Genomic DNA, 19,226 nt, shown 5'->3' on the forward strand with positions numbered 1-19,226 from the left:
CTAATTGATGTTCTAAATTTCCATGAAAAGCCTCAGAATATTTTAATGTTTGCAATTTAATAAATTAGTTAATTTTTTTCTGTATAAAACAACTGCATAAGTGTCAGTCTCCCATTTTTGTGTTTGTTCAGGATTTCCCTTCAATCACACACAAATGCGCGCACACAGACAAACACCATGTGGCGCGTCCTCCTGTATTCTCTACTGTAGCAGCTGTGGTGGGCGGAGTCTCCCAGCGTGCGACAACTCTGATTTGTCGAGCGGCCGTCAGTCAGAAAAACACGCTCCTGCTATTGGATGAAAGTCTGATTAGGGTCAGTATCTCATGAAGGCAGCGGAGTTTCCTGTGAAAGAAAAAAAAAACCTAGTGTGTCTTATTAAACACACCGTTCATGTGAGACTCAATGGAGCTTTAATGTATACGTACAGATTCAATACAACTTAACGACCTGGATGTGTATTCTCTGAATAAGGTTCAAACAGCTGGATTTTAATTAGCCCGACTTCTTTTGGTGAAGTTTTCATTTTCTCGCGATGTCCCGTGCTTCGGAACCGCTACCGAAAGCTCGCCAGGAAAGAATGAAAGACAATAATGCAAAGGTGAGTTATAAATGAGTTATAACGTCTTTGGCGTTTCACCTCCTGTTTAAAACACAGCCGTATTTTCTTTGGTTCGTTTTATTTTTAAAACGCATGTTAAACATATATGAAGTATAATTGGACACGTGATTACATTAATATATTAATTAACATAATATTAAATATATTGGTGAATGTCTTCTTCCAACGGTGTTCCGCGAACGGTTTTTTTTCTGCTGGCTGATGGAGGCTGCTGCTGCTCAGCTTCTTTCTCAATTGATAAAACGGACAAAAGAAACTACACCAGGGCTTTCTGGTATTATTAAACATATTTAGATGTTTAGATACATGTGTTTACTTGTATTTGTGTTTATATATGTGTTTTTAAGTATAAATGCGCGACTCGTATTCCAAGGTTTGCTCCATTGTGCTGCTGTGTGAACACGTTGTCTAAGGGCACTAAGGGGAATCAATGGGGGAGGGACGTACAAAGACACCCACTGCAGCAGCATGTACACGACATTAACCGCTGCACTACACACGCTTTCTGCAGCACACACCTTTACTAAACACTAAAAAAGTTACATTTAATGTTTTTTGACTCAAGTATGGCTTCGCTTTTTAGTTTTCCAAATGACTGCTTCCCGTCTCTCCCCCTTTGCTCATAGTATCATCCTGTCTTTGTTCTTATATATACAGTACGATGCAAGGTCTGCATCTCATATATCACAATATCTAGTTAATTCATTATTTGCTAGAATGTTTATATGAAATGACTCAGTTCCTATTTTCAATTCCCTGCATAGTTGATTCATTGTCACATCAGTGCATATAAGATTTGCATTTTAGTCATTTGAGGTAAACCCACTAGTATATTGTGTGTGTGTGTGTGTGTGTGTGTGTGTAAAAGAGGTCGTTTACATGTGATTTTGTTTTAGAACTGCATGCGTTTACCTTGTGAATCTTTAATCTCTCTTGGTACATGATTTTCAGCAGACGGACTATGATAAAGTACCAAGATGTTGCATAGAAAATGAGGAAGCAGGGCAGATGTTGCAGTGTAGATGCTTCTTTTTTTAAAGCTGGAGAAGTTTATACGAAACGCAGAGGTAAGCAGAAGTGGAAGAATCATGCAGAATTTCCTTCAAGGACAGCATGAGTGGTGCATATGGGGAATAAGTAAATGAGTATTTGCAGGCAAAGGTGATGATCATTTGAGGGGAGAGGAGAGTGTTAAATGGTGGAGGACGGTATAAGGTGAGCAGTTGAGTCCCATTTGTAAGCAGGAGCTGATCTCGGTGACGTTTCTGGTCCTGGTCCAATTGGATGTTGGGGGTTGCCGCATATGCCTTCGGTTTAGCTTCCGTAATCGTGGGAAGTGTTGGACTGGCATTTCTGGGCTCGACTGTCACGTGAGTGGCCCACCCGCTCCTCCATTTTTGATGACATCATTCTGGTTGGATTTGGTATGCACATCTGACATAGATTCTTGCATGTAACATGCACAAGATCAGATATTTTCATAACAAACCTACGCTATTTCCTAATAAGGTTTGAAATCAGATACACATCTTATTTCAAGACAACTGTTATATGTTTAAACATATCAGTTTGGTTTCTCTGTGTACATTAGAAAGCCATCAATATTTAGATGTGAATAAAAGGTTAAACTAAATCTGTTCCTTATATGAAGATGTTGTCTCATTTATTCATTCATTCATTTTCCTTCTGCTTAGTTTCTATTTCACAGTCGAATTAACCGCCAACTATTCCAGCATATGTTTACACATGCCCTTCCAGCTACAACCCAGTATTGGGAAACACCCATACACACTCATTCACACACACACTCATACCCAACAGACAAATTTAGTTTATTGAATTCACCTATAGCGCATGTCTTCAAACTGTGGGGGAAACCACAGCCCAGAGGAAACCCACGCCAACACGGGCAGAACATGCAAACTCTACACAGAAATGCCAACTTGCCCAGCTGGCACTCAAACCAGCAGCCTTCTTGCTGTTCGGCGACAGTACTAACTAGGGCTGCACGATTAGTCGAAAAAACCTACATTTACCTATCATATAGATTAGTTTTTTTTTACTCAGACGGTTTGTAGCAATCAGTTTTCTCATTCGGTTTAGGTTGTCTTCACTTATTGGATTTTACAGTAATCAGTTTGTTTGAGTTCTCTTCATTTGTTGGGTTTTACTGCTCAAATTGCTTCATATACTCCCTTGGTTTTCAAAGTGAGGGTTTTAAATAGAAAAAAAATCTATTTATTTTTATTAAAACATAAGAATTGCGATTCATTTACTCATTTTCTTGTCGGTTTAGTCTCTTTATTAATCTGGGGTCGCTACAGTGGAATGAACCGCCAACTTATCCAGCACATTTTTACGCAGCGGATGCCCTTCCAGCCGCAACCTATCTCTGGGAAACATTCACACGCACACACTCATACACTACGGACAATTTAGCCTACCTAATTCACCTGCACCTCATGTCTTTGGACTGTGGGGAAAACCGGAGCACCCGGAGAAAACCCATGTAAACACAGGGAGAACATGCAAACTCCACACAGAATGACCATATTTACCATATTTTATCCATGACCAACTAAATAGAAAAATAGTCGTTTATAGTTACTTTATACTATCTAGTTACTATAGTAGCTTATAGTCACCAGTTCTATTGGATTGCGACCCCTGGGGTAATTACATTATATTGAAGACAGCAATAGCGTCAGATGCAGCAGATTGATTATATAACACCAGGTTAAACTTTCTGGCACATTTACAGCACTCACATTCATTTCAATTCACCTTTATTTGTATAGCGCTTTTACAGTGTAGATTGTGTCAAAGCAGCTTTACATAAAAGATTATAGTAAATTGAAATAGTGTAGTTCGGTTTTAAAATTTAAATTCAGTTTAGCTCAGATCAGTGTGGTTTAATAATCACTAATGAGAGTCCAAACACTCAAGAGCAAATCCATCGATGTGCAGCTCTACAGATCCCGAACCATGCAAGCCAGTGGCGAGGAAAAAACTTCACCAATTGGCGAAAGTGAAGAAAAAAAAACCTCGAGAGAACCTGGCTCAAATAGGTATGACCATTTCTCCACTGGCGAAACGTCTTGTGCAGAGCTGCAGCTTAAGCACCGGAGGCTGGAAGCTGGGTCTCAGCGAAGACTCGTCAGTCCCTGGAGCGTCACAGGAATGTTAAAAAATGTCACATATGTTACAAAAATTAATCGAAGAATAGACTTGGGTCTATTGGTGTGTGTGCGACATTGCATGCAAGGTTTCTGTATTTATAACCACCTCAGAGGGTATTGTGAGTCGCGAGTAACTGGCATTGTTATTTTGGGGGTCGTGGGCTGAAAAGTTTGGGAACCCCTGGCTTACTCAAATGGATTGAGTTCACGGTACTCATTAGGATTAGTTTTTGAACTTAAATGGTTTGTTGCAATCGGTGTCCTCAAACGGTTCGAGTTGCCTTAACTTATTGGGTTCTACAGTGTAAAGGCTGTTCACATATCACGTCTTTTGTGCGAAAACGTTCATTATTTATTTTTTTGCGTACATATTTGGAGTGACGTGCATGCGGCACAACATGCTCATGCACTGTGAGTCACAGGACAAAAACTGGTCGTTCAGCATCATACTTTGTATGGAATATACACATTTCTACTCTAAAGAGAAAAAAACAAAACAAAATGAAAATACCAAACAATTCTGTCATCTAGTTAATCAACAGTGCCTTTCAGACAGGGATTCAGCAGCCTTCGACTACATTTGTTCTTTTTAAAAGGCAAGCACTTAGCTAATGTGTAGCTTAGATTTACATTAGACAAATACTATTTTTTATTTATTCTTATTTTTATTTAATAATTTATTCATTGTTCTGTGAATTATTTTTTAGTGTAAAATTATTACTTATGTTTAAATGCCCACTTTTTGTACTCATTTTTAACTTATTTATTCACTTATTGTTTGTTTATTTACATTTTTTAGTGCTGTATTAATTGGTTACTGAGCAGCAATAAATAACACTTTAAAATTTAAGGAGTTTTCATGTGACTTTTTTAAACTAGTAGTAGTGTTTTAAAATTAATTAATGCAAAATAATTATGATAACTGTGATTATTCCTCAGACTATAATTGCACAACCAAAATCTATAACCGTTGCATCCCTAATCACAGAACAGGAGTCAGTTATTGGATACTGTAACCCTCAAATTATGATCTTCCTAGAATTTCAAAGGAAGCTTTTCTTGGTGTTTTCTATTCAGTGTTAGCTGTTGACAGCAGCTGTCATCACTAATCGTCAGTTATCACTTTTAGATTGACGCCTGTTTAAATCCCGACTCACAGTCAATGATTGTAGCTTGTCAGACTGTATGAACATGATCCCCATATCACACTGTAAAATCTCAATTTTCATAATGCCAGACTGAACAATAATCAAGGCACAGCAAACATGCGAGATCACAGAATACCTGGCTCACACTGCAATTTATAAATAATCCTAAATCGATTGTAGCATTTCAGACTGCATGAATATGATCCTCAGCATCATCAGTAGGGGTTGACTAATCGACTGTAATGCTCTGCTGTAACATTTTTTGATTGACGTCGATTAGTTTCACTACATATATCGGTTATTGTTATATTATTAGTAGTAAGAGCCAGGGATGGCTTTCGTTAAGGTTTTAACGGTACTACTTTTAGCGATACCACTTATCGGTACTTTAACGGTTCTCTTATTGGTACTTTTTATAATGAAAAAACAAAAAACAAATTGAACAGAATTAAACAGAATTGAACAGAATTAACAACACTTCATTTTATTATTGCATTTTTAATGTAAAATAAAACAAAACTAATATTTTGTTGTATATGTCAGTGAAAGACTGATCCAGCAAACACACAAAGAGAAATTGTGCAGTTTATGAGTTTTAAGTAGTTAGAGCGTTGTAAATACTCGCGATCGCCTCCCTCGCGACAGAGCGCATATAAGGTAAATGACGTGAGTAATAACTGGTTCCCCTTCGGGGGGAACTTCAGCACTATAAGTGGATTTGATTGTAAAATCCACGCATTGGGAGGTTCGGTTCAGAAGCTACTCGTCTGAAAGAGTATTGAACGGGCCAATTAAGAATGAATTGGCAGCGCAAGCCTGCGCAGGTGAGCGGCATAAGCAATCAACTGAGTATATAAGCTCACCTGGCGCAGCAGACGCTATCCTTTTCGCTTCAGAGACTTTCTGATCGAGTCGATGAGGGTTCCTCCTGCTGTGACCAGCGATTCTGAGCGAACGAGAGCATTCTCCCGGTCCAGAGTGTGTACACGCAGTGGCAGACGGTCGAGCTGGGTTTCTCCCTTGCCTGGCGTTCTTTGGGTCCGGTCCTCCAGAGCGGTGCGTATAAAGTTGCAAACTTCACAGAAAGAGCAACACAGTCGTGCAGCACGTCCTTATCAGGACGGCGCTCCGACTGTGCGTTTCTGGATGCGGTGGTTTCCTGTCCTCGGATGATGGGCGCGGGCACTGTGTTACATGTCTGGGGGTCCAGCATGTTAATGCGCTGCTCGCGGGCAGTTCATGTCGTCATTGCGATGCCATGACTGTTGCGCAAGATCGCGGTTAGCCTTTGCAAAAAGGCGAACCACCCCAGTTGTCCCCTGCTCTGCAGCGGGCACTCGGGCAGATCTGAGGGTTTCAGCGAGAGATAATCCGTCGCCCACGGGCCCGCGGACCTCCCGCTCCTCTAAGCGCTCCATCCAAGCTTCGGGCGGGGGAAGCGATCCGTCTAACAGATGGTAGCCCTTACGCCCGATGACACCGGAGACCAGATGTCCACCGCGGCATCGGAGGGTGGGCTTTCATTGTCCGATGATGATCCAGACCCGCTCGCCCCCTTCGGGCTGGTGAGCGCTGTCACTACGGATCCTGAAACGGACATGTTAGCCGTGCTTTCCCGGGCTGCTTCGGCCGTGGGTTGGAGATGGTTTATCCCCCAGCTCCGCGGCCGGACCGACTAGAGGGGCGTTCCCTTCTTCCCGGAGGTGCACAGTAGGCTCACGCGGTCTTGTAAAGCACTTTTTTCTGCTCGTGCTGCGTGTTCCTCCACCCTAACCACTCTTGACGGTGAAACAGCCAGGGGGTATGTGGCGATTCCTCAGGTTGAGTGCGCGATGGCGGTAAATCCGCGCGGCGCCTCTTCTTGGCGGGGTCCGCCTCGTCTCCCATCCAAAGCCTGTAAGTTATCTACCTCCCTCGGAGCTAGAGCTTACATAGCTGCGGGCCAGGCTGCTTCCGCCTTGCATGCGATAGCCACCTACCAGCGCTACCAAGCGCAGGCGCTGGCCGAGCTGCACGAGGGTGGGTCCAACCCAGGCTTACGAGCTTCGCACCGCCGCCGACTTAGCTCTTCGGACTACTGAGTCCGCTGCGTGTGCGTTGGGGAGGACGATGTCCACATTAGTGGTCCAGGAGCGCCACCCCTGGCTGATATGCGCAAAGTCGACAAAGTCCGCTTTCTTGACTTCCCCATATCCCCAGCCAGGTTCGGCGACACTGTCTGTGAATTCACCCAGGAATTCAAGGCGGTGAGAGAGCAGTTGGTGGGTGATGTCTTATCGGCGGTCCGTAGCCCGCTCCGCCCGCCGTGCCATTCATACCTGCTCCTCGCCGAAGGCGCCCGCCTACGAGAGCTGCTCCGCCCCCGCACACGCCTAAGGCGAAGCGAGCGCGTCGGGCACCTCGGAAGCAGGCAGCCCCCCTGCCCAGAACGCCGCTAAGTCCGGCAACGGACCGCGAAGCGCCCCTGGGACAGGCCATCTGGAGAAGAGGGAACTTGCTCTTTCCCCGCTGGAGGGCGGGGCCCCATTTCCAACGGCACTTTTTACTGCCATGAAAACATTATGAAAGGGCACTTTTCACTTCCCCAGATGTGACAGCCCGAAATCTGCCAGTCTGGGACGCTATGCTTTCTAGCTTGCAGATTCGGTGCGTTTCGCCAGTGGCTCACGAGCGCTGGGAGGACGGTCTCCTTTCTCCCACCCCTCGAGCCTCCCCTCCGGAGCTCGGGTTTGGAGTGAGAGCAAATATCTCACCTCCAGCTTTTCCGTGGGACCCGCGAGCTTCCCGGATCAGCACACCCACTCCGCGCTGCCCCACTGCTGGTACGTCAGCGATTGTAGCGATGAGTCCATTAGCGAGAGCTCTGCCTGCCTGGTTAGCGCGGGCCAGCTCTTCGCGGTGGCTCATACGCACAATCAGACTCGGCTATGCGATTCAGTTCGCGAAACGGCCCCCCAAGTCACGGGTGTGTATTCACCAGGGTCAGCCCCCTGTCCGCCCCTGTCTTGCGAGAGGAGATTGCTGTCCTCCTGGCGAAGGATGCAATCGAGCCGCTCCCTCCAGCCGAGATGGAGAGCGGGTTTTACAGCCCACGCTTCATCGTGCCCAAAAAGAGCGGTGGGTCACGGCCAATCCTAGATCTGCGCGTTTTGAACCGCTGCCTGCACAAGCTGCCGTTCAGAATGCTCACGCAGAAGCGCATCCTCCGGTGCGTTCGTCCTCTGGGTTGGTCTGCAGCATTAGACCTGATGGACGCGTATTTCCATGTCTCCACTCTTCCTCGCCACCGACAGTTTCTGCGGTTTGCGTTTGAAGGTCGAGCTTGGCAATACAAAGCCCTCCCCTTCGGGCTCTCTCTGTCTCCGCGGGTCCTCACCAAGCCCGCGGAGGGTGCCTCAGCGCCCCTTCGGCTCGCGGGCATCTGCATACTCAATTTCTTTACGACTGGCTGAATTGCCCTCTCTTTTGATTATGCACAGAGTTGATTATGCACAGAGACAAAGTGCTCTGGCACTTCCACCTGTGGGGGTTTCAGGTCAACCGAGAAAAGAGCAAACTCGCCCCCGTGCAGAGGATCTCTTCTCTCGGGCTGGAGCTGGACTCGGTCACCATGGCAGCGCGCCTCTCCGGAGAGCGCGCTCAGCTGATGCTGTACTGTCTGAGAGAGCTCGACAGTAAAATAGTGGTCCCACTGAAACAATTTCAGAGGCTCCTGGGGCATATGGCATCCGCAGCCGCTTCATGCCGCTCGGATTATTCTATATGAGACCACTTCAGCACTGGCTTCACGATCGAGTCCCCAGACGCGCATGGCACGCGCGCGCACACAGAGTCTCTGTTACTGCGCTGTGTCGCCGCGCCCTCAGCCCTTGGAGCGACCCCTCGTTCCTACAGGCCTGGGTGTCTCTAGAACAGGCGTCCAGTCTTGTTGTCGTTTCAGCAGACGCTTCCAACACGGGCTGGGGGGCTGTGCGTTGCGGGCATGCGCCTGCGGACCTGTGGAAAGGTACCCAGTAGCATTGGCATATCGCCTGGAGCTGTTGGCAGTGTTCCCCGCTCTCCACCGTTTTTTTCCGGTGTTGGAGCGGCAACACGTGCTGGTCAGGACGGACAGTACGGCGGCGGTGGCGTATATCAGCCGTATAGGGGGTATGCGCTCTCGCCGCATGTCTCAGCTCGCCCGCCGTCTGCTCCTCTGGAGTCATCCGCGACTGAAATCGCTGCACGCCATTCATATTCAGGCAAGCTCAACCGTGCAGCCGATGCGCTCTCACGGCAGCCTTGCGTCCTGGAGAATGGAGACTCCACCCCGAGTCTGTTCAGCTGATATGGGCGCGATTCGGGGAAGCCCAGATCGATCTGTTGCTTCCCCCGAGATCGCTCATTGCCAGTTGTTCTTTCCCTGACCGAGTGCTCTCGGCACGGATGCACTGGCTTACAGCTGGCCTCGGGGCACGCGCAATACGCGTTTCCCCCAGTGAGCCTGCTCGCGCAGTTACTGTGCATGGTCAGGGAGGACGAGGAACAGGTTGCTGGTTGCGCCCCTCTGGCTCAACCGGACCTGGATGTCAGAGCTCTCCCTCGCGATAGCCCTCCCCTGGCAGTCCCTTCGAGAGAGCACCTACTCTCTCAGGGACAGGGCACCACCTGGCACCCTCGCCGATCTTTGAAGAGATTTTTAGACGCGAGGAAGACTTAGGTAACCTCCGATTGCGGTGGCTAATACCGTCACTCGGGCTAGAGCCCCCTCCCCGAGCGCGCCTATGCCCTGACGTGAAGTCTATTCACTGAATGGTGTGTCTCTCGCTGAGAAGACCCCCGTAATTTGCCAGATCAGCGTTGTGCTTTCTTTACGCTGAGAGAAGTTGGAGAGCAGGCTGTCGCCCTCCACACTCAAGGTTACGTGGCTGCCATCTCCGCTCTCATAACGCGGTGGCTGGCAGCACCGTGGGAACGCATAACCTCATCATCCGGTTCCTCAGGGGCGTTAAGCGAATTAATCCACCCCGCCCCCTCTCATGCCCTCTTAGGATCTCGGCGTCAGATCCCTTCGATCCTCGACTCAGTATTTTCTGTCCCTGAAGACAGCTCTGCTGGTCGCGTTGATATCGATTAGAGGGTCGGGGACCCGGAGGCATTTTTCGGTCAGTGACTCGTGCCTGTAATTGGGCTGGCTTTCTCTCACGTCCTGAGACCCCGCCCGCGATATGTGCCCAAGGTTCCTACCACTCCGTTTTAATATGAGGTAGTGAGCCTGCAAGCGCTGCCCTCGGAGGAGGCAGACCCAGCCCTTATTTATTGTCCAGTTCGCGTTTTGCGTATTATCCGGACCGCACTCAGAGTTTAGATCATCTGAGCAGCTCTTCGTCTGTTATAGCGGTCGGCAGCAGGGAAGTGCCGTACCGAAATAAGTTCCCACTAGATTGTGGATGCCTTTCTTTCACTATCAGAGCCGAGATGAGCCGCGTCCCCCGAGAGCGCGTGCGCACTCCACTCGGAGCTTCGCATCCTCTCGAGCGCGCGCACGCGGCGCCCCTCTAACAGACATCTGTAGAGCTGCGGGCTGGGTGACACCCAACACATTTGCAAGGTTTTACAATCTGCGAGTGGAGCCGGTTTCCTCAAGGGTATTAGGTAACCCTTGGTGATTGAGGAAACAATTCGGTAGGGTGTTGAAACACGCTTGCTGCGCCATTTTCCCTAACACGGAGATACGTGCGCCTTTTTATCTGTCAGTAAAGTTCCCCGTCAGGTGAGCCCTGCAGATTCCTCCGTGGCCCCCAGCACTGACTCAGCGGAGGAGTCACTTGCTGGCCCACTACGTTGTAGGTCTGCCCGCTGGTCAGCCCGCGTTTTGGGTAAAGGTGCCTGCTATGCGTGGTCCCCACTAGGCGATCCCATATGCTTATTCAGCCACGGTTAAGTCCCCCCCCCCTGGGCGGACCCGTGTCTTCCCTCCCCGCTAACCACTCTTTTGCTATGCGTACTCCCCCTTTTTTAGGGCTAGTCCATATGTAAATTCTGCCATCTATCCCCCCTTGGGTAACGGATGGCCTCCGCAGCGTCCTCCCTATCGGGATTGCACGCTTCCCAACGTACTGTCGTATTTTCCTAGAATTATCTAGATGCTCACGACTTCCCAAAAAATATATATAAATCCGTAAAACTTCTGTTGAAGTAGGATAAATTAGGGCCAGGGACACGTTGGAGGACCGCGCCCCCCATGATGTGGGTGCGTCACGCTTGCTTGACTATCTCCTCATCGGTGGTGTTGGTAAGGTGCAGTCATTATGGCGCTTTCAATGGGCTCCCAATGCGTGGATTTTACAATCAAATCCACTTATAGTGCTGAAGTTCCCCCCGAAGGGGAACGTTCGAGGTTACTAAAGTAACCCTTCGTTCCCCGAGGAGGGGAACGGAAGCACTATACTCCGTCGCCATAATGACTGTCCCTTAGCTGTTGAAAGTCTCTTCAGCTTAAAAAGGATAGCGTCTGCTGCGCCAGGTGAGCTTATATACTCAGTTGATTGCTTATGCCGCTCACCTGCGCAGGCTTGCGCTGCCAATTCATTCTTAATTGGCCCGTTCAATACTCTTTCAGACGAGTAGCTTCTGAACCGAACCTCCCAATGCGTGGATTTTACAATCAAATCCACTTATAGTGCTTCCGTTCCCCTCCTCGGGGAACGAAGGGTTACTTTAGTAACCTCGAACGTTATGATTATTACTGAACCGATACCGAATTGTCCGCGTCTGCATCGCGGTGCGCCGAAGAAACGATTAATTTTGACACGCCTACTTAAGAGAGGGTTCTTTTGCTGTGCTCGTGTTTCAGGAGGCGTGGCTCTAGACTACAGGGGAGGGACTGTGATTCAGAGATTTATGCTAAGCTGTTAGCATTGTGGAAGATCACCTACTGCACCTTTAATCTACACAAATTTATGTCACTAGTAGTTCCTATTCTGCTGGGAAAGGCCCTTCTCTGAAGTAAGAGCTTTGCAGTTTTCTGAGTGCAAGAATGCCGAAATGTGGGAACATGCCTATGGTTCTAGGAACTATAAAAACATTTACATGTCTACATTTCATCACAGCTATCACACAAGCCCACTACGCAACAAAAATACAGCTTTAATCATGGCATTCTTCATTCTCCAAGTATTGGATTTTGTTGCACATGTTGGTTTATGTTTTATTCATCTAAAAGTTTTCTAATTCTACCATGTTTTGCGTCTTGCAGTAAAATCAACTTTTTCAAAAAATCGATTTTGGCAAAAATAAGTGGAGACATGTTTCTCCCATAAATGATGCCTGTGCATTCCTTCCATGTTTGTTTTTGTTATTGCCATTGTCTGTGTGCATGTTTGGCTTCCTGAGGGCATAGGGCATATGTTCTCTTCTGAGGATACAGAGACGGTGCCTCAGGCTCAGAACTTAGACAAGAGCAGGTCAACATTTTATTACTGGAGCATTTAGTAGACGTATGTGCTCACTGTTTCGTGAAATGAGCTCACACTGACCCAGTTAATTTAACAGAGTCAAACCGATCTAGACTGATTTAGTAGTAAAAATGTTTTCTGTTTTCTTTTAGTTTACTTTGTTATAACTGCATTTTTCATTTGATATTGAGCCAATAATTTCATTTTATAAGGGAGTTTTTAAGCATAAATAGTCCTCACTGTAGATTAGATTGCATGAAATTATGTTAATAAAGCATTTATTAATATACAGTGGTCCCTCGCTGTCAGGCCCGGATTGGCCAATCGGGAGGACCGGGAGAGTTCCCGGTGGGCCGGTGTTTCTAGCCGTCGCACTTTTTTCAATTATTTATTTATTTATTTGACCATAGCCTCACTCTTTTTACTCATTATTTTGCTTCAGCTCCGCTCTTCTTATTTATTGTCTCGCAGCCCCATGAGCAAAATGCAGCCTGCAAGGTAATGATGATGTAAGTATCATTCCGGCCCCTTATTAGCAACAGCGCCATTGGGGTCTAGTGGTCAGCACGTTGCGTTTCGATGTCGTCGACCCGTGTTCGATCCTCACCTGAGTACTTCTTTTTTTTTATTTCATTTTTATTGTTTAGACATATAAAACTGCAAGATGGTTGAACATTTGAAGTTCTAAAGCAGCTGTTTTCTTAAAAAAGACCGACAGGATAGTGTAATTAAAAACTGAATTGGAAATGACCTTATTTTAGTATAGTCAGTCGTGAACTGAGGTGGGCCGGTCTAACGCTTGAAACTCCAGGGCTAAAAAGGAGTCCCACTCCAGCCCTGCTCGCTGCAACCGTTCCTCTTTTGCAGTCTCGCAGTTTTGTGGATTTTTTTGTGCAATTTGAAATGCTTTTGTTTTTGTACAGTACAGAATGCATTCAGCTTGTTGTCTCATCTCCTCATACTTGTGCTTTCAGTTTCAAGCTGCATTTAACCAATAGCGTCTCCAACAATGTCATGCCGCACAAGATGCCATCGTCCATCACCGATGACCAATAGACAACACGATGCTGAGCCGGCATCGCCAATCCTCCGCCCTGTCCCCATCGCAAACCCGCTCGCAAAAAACACACACTGAGGCCCCTTAACACGAATATGTCTTAGTGTTAAAATGGCATTTTAGAACGAAAATGATCCACATCCACACAGTGTTTTACTTAGCATTTCTGAACAGCCCATCACGTGACCACACACACACACACACACTCACAGCCACACACACTGTCACGTGCTCTTCTGAGCTCCAATGAACAATGCATGTCGGACTGTTTATCAAGGATTTACCGCTGGATGGCGTCTCACTATAGTTGTTAAACATGATATTTAATTAATCTTGTCTGTATCTAACGACTCTTCGGTAGTTTGAATCTATCAGGTAACGTGTCACAGCATCAGTACACTGCTTCAGTCTTTCACTTTCACAATGTACTTAGTGATTTTAGTGAAAACCTCAGATACTGTTGGTTGTGCACCTTTTTTACCGACCAACCTCCTGCGGAAAAAGTGATTAACAGGTGATAATTTGTGTGTAACTTATCTTTATTTATTTATGATTTGTTTATCAAAACATTTGTAAATCAAAGAGCATGCGGGTCAGGTAGTTAAAACGGTAGGCTACAAATAATGAATTCGTTATGAATTAATTATTCATAAATAATTAATTCACCTCCACCTATGACGACGATGCCATCGTCCATCACGATGTTTCACATCATACGATGCCAATTTGGTCGACATCGCCCAACCCTAGTGAGCACAATACTGTAATACCGTGAAACCGGGATGTTTTTATCCAAGGTTATCGTACATCAGAATCTTATAGGCTCATGCCTACTTGTGATTAGCTAATCGCAACATCTCAAATCGCGGTTGCGTTTCGATTTTGATTAATTGCACAGCCCTAATGCAGACTGTTTTAAAAATGTTGTGATGTAAATGTGAACACTTTTGAAAAAACTTTTCAGTTTTGGCTAAATCACTGTTGTGTAAATGTAGTATAGATGCTATATAGCATATGAAAGAATAACATTATATAGAACAGAATGAGGCCATTTCACAATACACAGAATGTCGGACACAACATAAAACAATTTCTTCCAGAAATTGTAAGAAAAAAATCGATTAAATAAAATTGACAAATTGTAGAGAAGTGTGTTGGCTCCACAACTCAGCGCTCACCAAACCAATCCAGCCCATGAAGAGTTACAAGCCAGCATTACTATTAAAATGAACGTAGCCGTGACAAATCTTCGTTAAAAACTAAAAGATATTGAATCAAATTGTCTTTTGAGAGCTGAAGTGGCAGTTGATTTTGTTTACTTCTTTCTTTGGTTGAAACTACTGGCTTGCAGCGATTCTGAATGTTAGGTGAGCTTTTGGTTTGCTTTTCTGTTCAGTGTGTTATGCAGCGCTGGAGTCTCTTTGTTGTTGAACTGAAGGTTCTTGTCTGGCTGTCTGTGTGTGTGTCAGGTATTATCTTTCCTTCATCTGACTGGATGCCTTTGTTCTTTTCAGTCTGTACGTCCCTTTGGTTCTCCATCTGAATTGTGAAGTAACCCCCCACAAATCTCTCTTGTTTCCTCCCTCTACTCTATGAAACGTTATCCTTTAACTCACACAGCTTCCCATTGACCATGCTAATATGTGTTTACTTACTGGCTTTAAAGGCGCTGAATGTATATTTGTGACTCTTCTAAAGCATAAAAATACCATAATATGTTTGCAGATATTTAAGAAAGATGCTAGGTGAACATTCTTGTTTATCTTAAAAACAATACTGAAGTCAGTTATTCTGCTTTGAAAATGTCTGTTACGTGCTGGGAAATCTGTATTTGTTTTGGTTCTTTTAACCTGCCCACTGCCAGTTTAGCTAATTATATTTCAGCACCTCATGTTGCCTTGGTGTAAAACCGCATATTTCATTTATTCAGTCAGGAAGGCTCTCAAAGTGTGTGTCCGTCCCCGAAATGCGACATCCGGTGGACAGTTGCAGACTCCGAAGTAAGACACAGATTCAGAGTTCCACATGAGGTGGTTATTAATTAGCAAATAATTTAAATGTTATGAACGTAAACATCAAGTGAGCAGGTTACTTTGTAACTTCGTGTCCTAACAACTCACTGCCTGAGGAGATATGCAGTGATAAGCAATTTGGCTGTTTGCACCAGGCGAAACACAACAGAAATTTAAATATAGACATTTAGAGTGCTTTTACACCTAGACTTTTGTTTGTTTCTCCGCTGGATTGTAGTGAGAAAGCAATAAGATCCAATGAACTAACGAACAAGGCTATATCACAGGGTATTATGGGTGTGTAATTAGCATATACGGCTATATGAATGAGAATTATGAGTTGGGCAAGACGTCATTCCTACCAGTAAATGTACATTTCATGTCAAATACGAAAGTGAAAGCATGCTGAAATGTTAACGAGAGCTGTTTATTCATTAGGAGAATTGATCGAACAACAGTCCTTGTTTATCTGTTATTTCTCTATAAAATGTAATACCTGTAATGCATAATTCTTGCCAACAGCTATAAGAAAATTTTACCTCTGATTTATATTTGGTGATGACGTCTGTGGGTGTCACCATTCAAAATTAAAGCACAACTTTTCGCTTATAATGTCTAATTGCTCATTAATATAAAAAAATATTTAAATAAGTTTAAATTAAATAAAAATAAGTACGCATGACAGCAGAGCGGGACTCTGAAAAATAAACTGTGGAACGCTGACCAATGTGAGGAGAGTTTACTCACACGTGACTTGTTTTAACTGTTTTAGACCATTTAGAAACTTTGCTGTGTTTAAAAATAAGCATTGTAACAATTTTAATCCCTGTTTCGGAACAAAACAATTGATCTCCAATTGGGAAAGCATCCTCAGAAGCACAGAATAGTGCACTTACTGCACTCCAACAAAATGATGAAGTTTATAATCCAATAATACATAATAAACCTCTTTAACAATATTAAATGTAGATGCTGAATTACTGATATGTGTTGGCTTGCACTGAGTCACAGTTCTAAAGTTCAATTTCAAACGGTTTATTTTTTTTCAAGATCTGACATTTCAAGAACTATCTGCTGCTGCTTTCAGTATATGGTAATTAATGCCATGTAAAATGGCATTTAAACTCGCATTATTAGCATTTAACACCAAATAAAGCACATCAAAAATTGTTTTTTTTAAATAATTAAAAACAAAGCGGATTCAGAGGTTGCAAAGGAAGGCAGACGATCGATGCACAGCTTTAATGTAAAGAACGTAAATGCAGACATTTTATATTAATTTCAGCGTGCTTTCAAGATTAAAAACATATCATAAGTATGGAAAAATACTTAATGATAGTGGGATAGAATGGTAAAATACGGGAGAATTTCGGCAAAAACGGGAGAGTTGACATGAATGAAGTGAACAGGAAGTGTTTGTGGAAAAAACATCTTTGCGAGGGAACGCAAAAACCTTTACAAATATGTTTTCATGTCACTGTTTTTTTTCTCCCACCCATTTTTTTTTTCTTTCACCTGTTTCCCCCCCACCATCATGTCCCGTCCAGGTCTCCGTACAGTGCAATGCATTTGGTGTTACAATCAAAAAAGAATGTTTGTTCAAACTACTTTAAAATGAGCTGAGACAACACAATTCTTGAGTTTCTTTTACGGGACAAACTGTTTTATGTTCAGTCCACTTAAATTTGTAAAAAATAATAAGATAACCTAATTCCCTCAGGTAGTCCCAACACAAATCAATTATTTGGAATCCAGCACTTGTTACTGTAGCACAGGAATTAGTGCACTAGTTTATTTTGGTGAAGATAATTATAACACTTCCCTAGTGTTTCATGGCGTAAACATTTCATTGCCTTCATTTATTTATTTATTATTACCCTATACACTATACATATATTTTTGCTGTTTGTTCGAACTACTTTCGAACTACTATTTTTTTTGGGACAACTTAATTGTTTTAAGTTCAATCCACTTAAATTCGCAGAAACAATTAAGTTAACTAAATTGATTTGTGTTGGAACAACATGAAGCAATTGTGTGGAACCCAGCATTTTTTATTTGACTTATGAATATAGCGATAAATATTTATGAGGTTGGCTTTTGACTGTGACCAGTGGATTGTCAATTTAAACATGATAGCTCTATAAAAATGTTATGCACAGACACATTTTCATAAATTGGAATTATATGGAGTATGTCTGATCTGTTAATCATTCACTATTGAAGAAAGAGGACTCAAATGAAACATTTGTGAGAGTCTTTTTATGCTGTTGGCTTTTGCACTGTAATCTAGGCTGTCTTCTTTTGCAATGTGCCGTTTTCCTTTTTAACCACTCAAGAGGAAGTTGCATTTTCATCCTTCCTGTTCTGGAGATGTTTGATTGTAACTGACATAATATTGCCTTAGCAACACCAAGCCCTAATTTGACAGGGAAGTGTTAAAGCTTATTATGTGATGTTTATGTTTTTTGATGTAATTGGAACATATGTAGTATTTAATATTTGTTAATATTTATGTTAATATCACGGGTTACATTTTAATATTTATATCAGTATCACAAGTCGAGATCAAAACATTAAGATCATCGTATTTCCTGCTGGATGATGTCACATGCAAAACAGGACCAGTGGCTTTGTTGTTAAGATGAGCAAAATGTGCAACGAATGATAATCGTGAAATGCATGCAAACGAGTGTGTCCTGATCGGCTCTGATGTCAAGTTTGTTGACATATGCCAGAGAAATTGAATGCGCTGACTAAAATATTAGACAACTTCGCCCAAATTTTCTCACCCTCTACTTGTTCCAAACGTATGCAATTGTCTTTCTTCTGTTGAACACAAAACATGATATTTTTAGGAAAGTCTCTAATCAGATATCTAAGTTTCATATGGTAGTAAGTTACCCATTTATTGTGAACTGTTAAAAAACATTCTTTATCAGGGTTCAATGCTAGGGACTTTTTTAATGATCGGGCAAGTGTGTTCAGGTTTTTACTTGCCCTGGCAAAATTTTCTCTGGCCCCACTAAAAAAAGTAGTAAGCCATTTAGTTATTCAGCATAACTTTTCTTTAAATACAACGGACAATTTAAAAATGATTTAATTTAAATACAAAACTGATTAGATTAATTAAAATGAATTGTTTAATGTGTGGTTTAGTTGAAAACTACAACAATATTATGTTTTTTTGTTTGTTTAAAACCCACCGAAATGCCTAATTTTATAAACCGGCTCATTACATCAGTCTATAATACTGTCAATATTTTCATTTTTTCATTTATTTGTAAACCCAATTTTAAAATGCATTTCACTTCTTGTTCTTGCTTGATCCATCAGCATAATAATCACATTAGCCTACGTTTTAATCAATTATGGCCTTTGAGTTGTTTTTTAAATGGAGACTAAGAATGCTTGAGAAACTCAATGAAGGGGGTCCGTGCAGGGGTGCATTTCTCGTCCCAACACCAGGACTGCAGTCAGATCATGAAGCAATGCTGATCTTTCTTTCGAGGTGCATGTCGAAATACACAAAACTGAGCAAAGCAATTGGTCTAATACAAAATATAAGATTAAAATATAGAAAAATTATCAGATGGTAATTTCGGTAAATTTTCCTAACGGATAAACAGCACTCGGTAATATTTCAGCATGCTTTCACTTTCATATTAGACATGAAATGCACATTATGACATCCTGCCCTGCTCATTATTCTTTCTTTATATAGCCGTTTACATATATAGCCATTACACAGCCGTAATACACTGTGATATAGC

The 19,226-nt window shown here is 43.5% G+C and overlaps 1 protein-coding gene across 2 annotated transcripts in view; it reads left to right on the forward strand.

Annotated features, from left to right (window-relative positions):
- Positions 1-336: 336 nt before the first annotated feature.
- The window catches only part of arhgef2b (rho/rac guanine nucleotide exchange factor (GEF) 2b), a 70,848-nt gene continuing 51,958 nt past the window's right edge, over positions 337-19,226 (forward strand). For both annotated transcript variants that reach the window (XM_021472949.2, XM_021472950.2), the window contains exon 1: positions 337-600. In XM_021472949.2, coding sequence (XP_021328624.1) covers positions 535-600 — 66 coding nt within the window. In that variant the 5' untranslated portion in view covers positions 337-534. The remainder of the gene's footprint in view (positions 601-19,226) is intronic.

The sequence above is a fragment of the Danio rerio genome, chromosome 16, assembly GCF_049306965.1.
Source record: "Danio rerio strain Tuebingen ecotype United States chromosome 16, GRCz12tu, whole genome shotgun sequence".
Lineage (NCBI taxonomy): Eukaryota > Metazoa > Chordata > Actinopteri > Cypriniformes > Danionidae > Danio > Danio rerio.